Raw genomic sequence first — 9,495 nt, forward strand, 5'->3', positions numbered from 1 at the left:
CTGCATATTGACTTGGCAGCAGCTCTCCAAAGTTTCAGGCTCAAGGGTCTTTCTCAGCCCCACCTGGAGATGCTGCCAGGGACTGAACCTGGGACCTCCTGCACGCAGTTATGGCCCCGTCCCCATCCACTCACCACCTCACCTCTCCATGACAAAATTTAGATTGAGAGCCCTTTGGGGCAGGCACCCCGTATTGAAAGAAATGCACATTCTTCCCTCTTCCTTTGTTGCTTCCCCTGTGGGATGTTAGATTGTAACCTCCTTGGGGCAGAGGTTTATCTCCATCTTTATTCTGCACATGGATGGCAAGGGAAACCAGCCCGTCCACCAAAGAAGGAAAACAGAGGAGGCCCACAGTTCTCAAAGAAGCCTTTGTAGGGACTGCAGCCTCAGCCCGCCCATGCTCGGAGGCTCACTCTTTCATCTTCACCTGCGCCAAGACGAGTCCGAGTCCACACGGAAGCTCGTGCCTGTCTCCAGCTCGCACCCTCCCTTTGCGGGCTGGCGGCTGGTTCGTGGTCAGGCACTCTGCCTATGCTCAGGGGCACTCTCGCCTGCCTTCTGCTCGCGCCGGGGAGGATGCATTCTGAGCGCCCCGCGGGCCTTGAGAGCGCTCGAAGCGGCGCTGGGAGCCCCCGCCCCACCTGCCGCGGCTGTGCCGCCCCTTTAAGCGGCGTCCCTGTGCGCGGCGCCGCGGAGGCAGGCAGGGGCGCTGCGGGTGTGGCCGCCGCGACGGCAGCCGCGCGAACAAAGGCCGGGAGCTGCCGAGCGGGACTCCCCCGGCAAGGACGTGCCGGGCAGGGCGCAGCACCGCAAGCGAGGGCCGGAGCAGGGCGGCGGATGGAAACAGCCAGGCGCCGGGCTGCCACCGGGCAGGCGCCGGCCCGGGCATGGTAGCCCGGCTGCCCGGGGGAAGCCACGGCCGCTGGCAGACGACGAGAGTGCCTCTGAGCTTAGGCAGAGGGCCGGGCGCCTCCAGGCAGCCCCCCTGCGCTGGGAGCTGCTCCGCCGCGCCGGCGCCTCCGTATATGGCCGGGGGCTGGCCGGCCGGCCGCCGCTCGGGTCCAGGGTCCTTCTCGCGTCCTCCGGCGCCCGTCCTCGGCCGCGGCCGCGGCGGGGCTGCTGCTCCTTCTCCCCGGCCGGCGGCGGCGACGTCATGAGCTGCCCGCAGGCCTCGTCGCAGGACAGCCTGGCGGCGGCGGCGGCGGCGGGGGCGAGCAGCGTGTGCGCCATCGAGGGGCTGCCCCCGCTGCCCAAGGGGCTCAGCGGCATCCTCAACTCCAGCGGCGGCTCCTGGCGGGAGATCGAGAAGGTCTACAGCAAGAAGACGCGCATCCAGGACGACCTCCGCAAGGCCGCCGCCGCCGCCGCCTCCTCGGAGAAGCCGCCGCTCCGCAGCAAGCCGGCCAACCTGGACTCGGCCCTGGCCGTGCTGCGCAAGGAGATGGTAAGGCGACCTCCTCCCGGACCCCAAGCCCCGCCCATCTCTGCGCCCCCTCCCGCAGTGAGCCACCCCCCCCCAGGGAAAGCCTCCTCCCTCATCTGGCCCATGGTCAGGCCTGGGGGGCGGGAGGACCCACCCACCCTTTGGTTCCCATCCTGCCGGGTCTGCCCCGCTCCCCTCTTAAGAAACCAGCAGCGCTCGCGCATCATTTGCTGGGCAGAGAAGCCCGGGTTCTCCACTTTTGGGGTCCTTAGATGTTGCTGGACGGACTACAACTCCCACCATCCTCAGCTGCAAGGGCACCCCAGCGGGCGGGGGACCCCAGAGAGTCTCTCTTGCCATTGCTAACCAGGGTGCTGGCAAAACATTGCCTGTGAGGGGCTGCCTTTGTTCCTTCCCGTGGACCTAGGAGTGATACCTTGATAACAGGGTTCCCGATCTCAGGGATTCCCAGATGCTGATGACTACAACTCCCAGCATCCCTGACTGTTGGCCACTGTGGCTGAGGATGATGGCAGTTGTAGTCCAGCAACAGCGGGCAGGCCGGAGGTGGTCCTATCAGGACCCCTAGCCTTTCTTTCTAAGCAGGATACAGATAAAACCTTGTATGAGAACTTGGCACTTTCCCTTTGCGTGCATCTAGCAGTCATTTCAGTCCTCTCTGTGCTGCTGAATCTAAAAATTCAGATTCCGTCGAGTCCAAAGTGTGAAAGTCTGAGCGTGTTTTGCTAGAAATAACATCTGTCAAGCAAAGGGAGTCTGGGAACTGTAGTCCCGTGGAGGTTGTGAGGCTGTGTGTAGCAAGATAACTCTCTCAATGTGCTCTACACTGTAAAAGTTCAGGAATGAGGACCATTTCTGAACACTTCTATGCTACCTAGAAAAGGGCAGGAAGGTGCATTCAAAAGGGTCTTGTTTTTAAATTTGGCAAGCCCCCATCCCCTGGTCTGTGGTAGCTATTAAATACAACCGTAGGCCTCTCCAAATAGATGGGAACATCTGACGGGAAACTTGGAAGCGGAATAAGTGGTAGCCAAAGGACTGGCATCTTGGCAGCTCATCAAATTTGTTTGTATAATCAAGAGTCCACTTTATTATTTCATCCATTTATTTATTTATTCGATTTCTACACCGCCCTTCCAAAAATGGCTTAGGGTGGTTTTGCTATAAGTGTGAATGATGGGGAAGCTGATAGTGGCATCCATGGCTCTTCCCCCCTGTATTATCTTTGCAACAACCCTGTGAGGTAGGCTAGGCTGGGAGATTGTGCCTGCCCAAAGGGGACAAGTGGAGATTTGAACCTGGGTCTCCCTGATCTAAGCCCAACCATCTACCACTACACTACACCACCTCTCAGAGTGTTCCCCATAGGAAGTTGCCATATACCGTGTCAAACCATTGTTCTATCTAGCTCAGTATTGTCTACTCTGACTGGCAGCAGCTTCTCTCTCTGCAGCATCTTGGAGATGCTGCCAGGGAGGGAACTTGGAGCCTTCTGCATGCAAGCAGGCAGATGCTGTTCCCAGAGAGGTCCCATCCCCTAAGGGGAAGATCTTCCAGTGCTCACACATGTAGTCTCCCATTCAAATGCAAACCAGGGTGGATCATGCTTTCTACCACAAGACCAGCTCTCCTCCCAAGATCCGGTTTCTTGAATGCTCTCCCCTTCCTCACCCCTGTTGTAACATCTTGAGGGAAGCAAGACCTTCTCTGTGGTAACAGCAGACTTTGGCAATATGCTCCCAGCAGAAACCTACCCGTGTTGAACCCAGTTAACCTCCTAGAGAAAATTTCACAATATTCCTTTTTCTTGTCCCTTCCTAACAGAGAACTGGGGGGGGGGGGAGAGAAGGGTGTGATTCTGATAAGGAAAAAAAGAGAGAGATTTCGCGGCTTGATGCTGGTTGATGGTTTTGACTTTAATACTCCGTGTTGGGTTTAAATCAGGTGTGGGGCTGAAGCTTTTCCAAAAGGGAAGACTTCCCATTCTTTTTCCATGAAAAATTCCCTATGTCCAAAAACGCATTGTTTCCTAACATACGTATTGGATGCCAATGCTGTGATAGGCAGGCGAAGTGATCAGTTTTTCAGGTGATTATTTCTCAAAAGTGCGTGAGAGAGTACATATATGATTTTATTGATTTTTGTGGTCGTATCATGGGCCTTTAAAAAAAAACTACTACTAGATATATAGGTCAGAAAACATGCTAAACCAGATCAGTTTATTTTAGGGCATCAGGAAAATGGTCATAGTTTAAAATTTTCTGAGAACGTGCATGCAAATGTGAAAAAATGCAAGGGGAATTTTTCTTCTGGAAAAGTTTACAATTGGAATTTTTTTGGAAAACCCACAGCTCTGGTTTGGGTTCTGGCGAAAAGCACAGTAGACATATAATAGACTCTGCTATGGGCTTAATTTGGAGGAGAAATATTTATTTTTATTTTATGATTATAACCCACTCTTCCTCCAAGAAGCCCAGAGTTATGTTTATCCTGGTTGTGTTTATCCCCATGCTTATGTTTATCCTCACAACAACCCTTTAAGGTAGGTTAGGCTGAGAGATAAGTGACTGGCCCGGAGTCACCCAGAGATTTTCATGGCTGAGTGGGAATTTGAACTCGGGCCTTCCTGGTCCTAATTCAACACTCTGACCACTACACCAGGGTTCAAATGCCAAAAGATCAGCATTTCCACTCATGTAAACAGGATTCAGTCCCATAGTCTGGAGAGGAGAGCTGGTCTTGTGGTAGCAGGCATGACTTGTCCCCATAGCTAAGCAGGGTCTGCCCTGGTTGCATCTGAATGGGAGACTTGATGTGTAAGCACTGCAAGAGATTCCCCTCTTAGGGGATGGAGCCACTCTGGGAAGAGCAGAAGGTTCCAAGTCTCCTCCCTGGCAGCGTCTCCAAGATAGGGCTGAGAGAGACTCCTGCCTGCCACCTCGGAGAAGCTGCTGCCAGTCTGTGAAGACAATACTGAGCTAGATAGACCAAGGGTCTGACTCAGCATATGGCAGTTTCCTATGTTCCTATGTCCTTGGATAAAAATCTAACAATAAAAAAATAAAGTAGATTCTGCTTTACGTTGCCTCCTGTAGAAATGCATCCGGGACCAGAGTTTACTCTGTGCACTTAATAAGCCACCCTGGATTTATACCTGTGGCTTGATTATCTGCTGTCGGGTCAGGACAAATGACTTTATAGGGTGTTGTTGTTTCTCATGCCGTAGAGATCATTTGAGAGAAGGAAATTCCACACTGCTTTCATGTAATATCTGATGGTCTCTGCAAGGTTTTGGTGCTGTCAGTGGGCTGAGGTATGTAAAACTACTTCCTAAAGTGCTGATGAATTTTTGCCATCACCCACTCGGTGATGACTGATTATATTTTAAGAAACTAAAATAGAATGTTGATTGAAATTAGTCAAATAAACAGATGAGTCAAATAAACCACCAGAGGACTGGCCTTGGAGCAGGGCATCCTGGGTCCAAAGCCGCCGCCGTCCTCATGGATTTCCGATTTGGCTGTAACGCTGTCCTTTAGTTTTTCCTGTGAGTAAAATGGAGCACACAGTGGCCCACTCTGCAGGGTGGTTGTGAGAGAAAAGCCAGTGGACACAATGAGCCACTGTGCAGGCTGAAAGAGTTGTGTAAGGTGCAGTTGCACAAGTCCCTCCAGCAGGGGGCAGCAGAGATGCATGCACACATATTCAAAATGCAGCCGCTTTCCCAGCAGGGGGAATAATGGTGAAAGTCTAGCTTCTACTCCTGACTACTGCTGATGGGGAGACCTGAATTTACCCAGCTTGCAGATGGTCATTAAATTAATCATGCCATTCAGTTTCAGTGAATGTTCTACACCAGGGGTGGGTTTCCTGACTTTGAGTCCCCAGATGTTGTTGGACTACAATGCCCATCATCCCCTCTGGCAGAGGATGATGGGAGTTGTAGTCCAATACGTAACCCTGGTTTTCCAGGGTTTTTAAACTGTTTTGAATGTTTAAAGTGTTCATGGTTTTGTGGTGTTTCGTAATCTGTTTGTAACTGTTAACTGATTTTAATTGTTTTGTTATTAATTGTAAACTGCCCTGAGCCATTTTTGGAAGGGTGGTATAGAAGTCAGATAAATAAATAATCATTTGGCAACCCCCCCAAGGCCAGGAACCAAATGAGCTGCAGTGGTTTTCGTGTTGTGCCCCCGCCGGCTCTGGAGTCCTCCTGGAGGGGTCCATGGCCGATGAGCCCAGGCAGAAAGCACTTCCCAAAGGCAGAAAGCTTGGACGCATCTCTGGGACTTGCCCTGGCTTCTGGGACCCTTGCATGGCGGCTACCTGTTCTGATGACCCAGGGAGAAGCAGTTCGGGCCCAGCAGACTGGGCTGGATCGAGCCAGGGATAGTGCTCCCGCTGAATCTCTGCTCTTTACCTGTTGTAGGTCGGCCTGCGGCAGCTGGACATGTCCCTCCTGTGCCAGCTGTGGTCCTTGTACGAGTCCATCCAGGAGTACAAAGGCCTCTTCCAGGACATGTCCTCCTCGCTCCACTCGGAAGGGAGCCTGGCAGCCGAGAACGGCTTCTCGGACGAGGAGGACGACTTCGAAGTGGACCAGCCCACCCCGGACGGCCCCAAGGAGAACCCCCCGGGCCAGCGGCTGCGCCTGCTTCAGCCTCAGAACTCGCGGGATCAGTGGCTTCAGGAATCCTTCCACATCACCATCTGAACGGGCCTGGGCCGCCCCGTGGCCTTGCCCCATGAAGGCGGGCGGGATGCAGGCATCTTTGCAACAGGCTTGGATCTTTGGACCGGGGTGCGGGGGAAGCGAGGCCCCCCTCCCCGCCCCACGTAGGCAGCTGGCTTGAATGGCATTAGAATTGCCCCACTGGGTACCCTGGCCACCTTAACAGCGAGAACTTAGAATAAAAACTACTTGCGGAGAATTGATCCGGCAGGATTTCATGGATGTTCCTTCCCAGAGAGAGAGAGTGAGAGACAGAACCCGTCCTTGTTTGGGCCGTTGAGGAGTAGGGTGCTGTTCATTCTGTTCTCCGGAGCACGGGTCCCCAGATGCCGTTGGTCTACAAATTCCATCATCCACAGCCACAAGGCGTTTGGATCTACACAACCCACAGCCCCGGTGGCTTGTGTTGACTACAAATCCCATCACCCACCGCCACAATGGCTGGAGGTCATGGCTGATGGCACTGGTAGTCCAAAACCCAAGGGTGGGGACTCCTGCTCAAGGGGGTCCGTGATTGGCTTGTGTCTCTTTGGGAGTCTTGAAAGAAGAAGGTAGCAACCTCAGGAAAGGACTGATGCAGCCTTTGCCAAAACATCCTCTCCGTATGAAGACCCACCCACAGAGGTGATCTGTGGGCTGAACTCAAAGAATTGCGAGTGTCCAGGAAATAGGTGCTAGAACTGGCCGGCAAATGCTCATGCAGAAGCTCATGTGGTGCTATAATGGGGTCTCTTTGTGATTCTGCTTGTGCGAGAGGCTTTGCACGCTCGCACGAGAGGAAGAGCACCTTTGGGTTCCGTGTCACTTTTTCCTCATGCCGCGTCCTAGTGCAAAGCGTGCAAAGCAACCCTCGCCACCTTTGGATCCAACCCCATATGTGTGAAGCTCTCTTGGTACGCGAGGAATAATTGGGGTCTGTCTGACCCCAATTACTTGAGCGATAATTGGGGTCTGTCTGACCCCAATTAGGTAAGGGATAATTGGGGTCTGTCTGACCCCAATTATGGCTACCCGATTGTCTGCTTACTGGGGTGATGCCCATGCTGCAGGGTCCCCCACTGCAAGAAACGTATTCACCCAAGCTTTTAACCAGATTTGCAGAACTGTAGATTTGTTTAAAACAGTTTTAATTTATTGGGCTGGGGGCGGGGGGGACTTGTGGTTCCCCTCAGCCACCCCTACTAACCTGCTCCACACAGTTCTCCCCCAAAGCCCGCCCTCCCTCCCTCCCGCCCCACATCTCTCCCCCTCCCCACTGGAAGCCCCCAGGAAAAATGTAGCTGGAATTTGCTGTGCATGGAGCTTAATTAAGATAGATTTTCCTAGGCAGACCTGCGTTGGCTGGATTTATTATTAGTGCCTCAGCCATGTTACCTACAAACTGCCTCTTTTAAAAATATTTAATGACATAGGAATTTTATTTTTTAAAGCCCTGGTATTCAAGGGTTGGCGGTGGGGTGGGTGAGTGGGCAATCCTTGCTTTCCGCCTCCCTTCTGTAACGGGGCCCAAACCTTGGATGGCTGGTTTAATATATTGGTTGTGAGAGGGCATTTGGCTTTGGGTCAGTGTGATGGCAGTGTGACCCGAGGGAATAAAGCGTCTCAGCTTCTTAAAATATGGAGTCTGGTTGCATTTCATTCCGAGGGGATCTCGGGGCAGAAGGTGGCTTGCTGGGTTCAACTGAAATGTTGAACTTTATTGAATTCGGCAAACCAGCTCCAAAGTTGGAGTAAAGATCTCTCTTAAGACAGCCGCAAATAAACCACACTAATGCCACGTTGTGGGTACAGGCAATAAAACGGATCTAAGTTGGACACAATAAACTCTGGTTTTGCGTTGCATCTGAACGGAGAGGAGAGCTGGTCTGGTGGTAGCAAGCATGACTTGTCCCCTTAACTAAGCAGGGTCCACCCTCGTTGCATATGAATGGGAGACTAGAAGTGTGAGCACTGGAAGAGATTCCTCTTAGGGGATGGAGCCGCTCTGGGAAGAGCAGAAGGTTCCAAGTTCCCTCCTTGGCAGCATCTCCAAGATCGGGCTGAGAGAGATTCCTGCCTGCAACCTTGGAGAAGCTGCTGCCAGTCTGTGAAGACATTACTAAGCTAGATAGACCAATGGTTTGACTCAGTATATGGCAGCTTCCTATGCCCACTCAATCTGGAAATATACAGCAAGTAAAACAGTAGTCTTTGCTGGACCGAATTAAGTTAGTTTGTTGTTTGTTTATACTTATATACATTTTTATTTTGGAAGCAGCCTAGAGAATTGTTATTGCTGATTTGTTACTGTAGGCAAATATTGTCGATTTGTTAAGCAATAATAAATACTGCCTAACAAAAATAACTCTCTAGGTTGCTTCCGAAATAAACGTTTTTCAAGAGCAGACAAGCTTTTGAGCTTCACAGAACACTTAATGGGTTGACAGTTCAGCGATGCTATCAAGTTTGCATGCTTTCTGCGTCTGGGAGTTGGACGGCATTGACGCAGTACAAGGGTATGCTTTCTGCTCACCCGGTTTAATATCTGCTAAACCTACCTGTGTGTTCTCACGCCATAAATTCTAGACAGAGGGACATAAAGCAGCATTTTGTCCGGCGATCTCCATTAGGGGATAAATTGGAGGGAGGTGCAGGCAGTGTGGATGAGTGGTCAAGCCAGACCTGTCTTTGGGGTCCTGGAACAGTGAAGTATGTTGATGATCCTGCTTCCGAATCCGTAATACTGGAGGGCCTGTCCGTGTTCCTCAATGGTAAGGGGAAACCGCTCTGTCCATGCTCAGAGGCCCTCTTCATGATGTCTGCAACTGTTCATTCAAAGCAGGCTTCAGAGCTAACCCTTAAGGAGCTTTGCTGCTGATAAAGTCCTTCCCCCCCAGCGACTGACTTCATGGTCTGCCACTCAGCCACCCCTCCTGCTTGCCAGAATTCATCTTTCTCGAAGCTATTGTTCCCCGCTTCCTGTTTGCCAAAGCGTCTGGAGAATCAGTCTGGTTTTCAGCTTCCACCAACAATTGGGCTTCCCCCAGTTCCTGCTTCCTTCAATTCTTGCCGTGGCCAAACTGCAGGGAACTTCCTCTCCGGTTCCTTCACATTTGAATTGCTTCCATCATGTATATAATGGAAACCCTGGCAGAGGTGAGAAGGGGAAGATCTTTCCCCCAAAGATCCAGAGGAGGGGGTGGAAAGCCAGGCAGTATCTTTGCTGAACTAGCTTCTGTTGGAGTCAAACAAAATTCTTGGTTGGCTGGGGAGAAATGAAGAATGCTGTGTTAGCTCAGAAGCTGGCACCCGCTCCAGCTTTTTCCTCAGTAGTTGC

The 9,495-nt window shown here is 52.0% G+C and overlaps 1 protein-coding gene across 1 annotated transcript; it reads left to right on the forward strand.

The window, feature by feature from the left end:
* The first annotated feature begins 644 nt into the window (after nucleotides 1-644).
* On the forward strand, nucleotides 645-7,795 carry FAM89B (family with sequence similarity 89 member B). Its single transcript, XM_053278449.1, has 2 exons — nucleotides 645-1,447; nucleotides 5,877-7,795. The coding sequence occupies exons 1-2, from the start codon at nucleotides 1,157-1,159 to the stop codon at nucleotides 6,159-6,161; spliced, it is 576 nt and encodes a 191-aa protein (XP_053134424.1). The 5' UTR covers nucleotides 645-1,156; the 3' UTR covers nucleotides 6,162-7,795.
* Nucleotides 7,796-9,495: the final 1,700 nt, after the last annotated feature.

This window comes from Hemicordylus capensis, chromosome 14 (genome assembly GCF_027244095.1).
Source record: "Hemicordylus capensis ecotype Gifberg chromosome 14, rHemCap1.1.pri, whole genome shotgun sequence".
Classification (NCBI taxonomy): Eukaryota; Metazoa; Chordata; class Lepidosauria; order Squamata; family Cordylidae; genus Hemicordylus; species Hemicordylus capensis.

What these genes read in the sequence shown, in the direction of transcription:
- FAM89B (XM_053278449.1), top strand. Translation starts at nt 1,157, where the DNA reads ATGAGCTGCCCGCAGGCCTCGTCGCAGGACAGCCTGGCGGCGGCGGCG. An exon ending in CCGTGCTGCGCAAGGAGATG is followed by an intron (nt 1,448 to 5,876) that starts GTAAGGCGACCT and finishes TACCTGTTGTAG; the next exon opens with GTCGGCCTGCGGCAGCTGGA.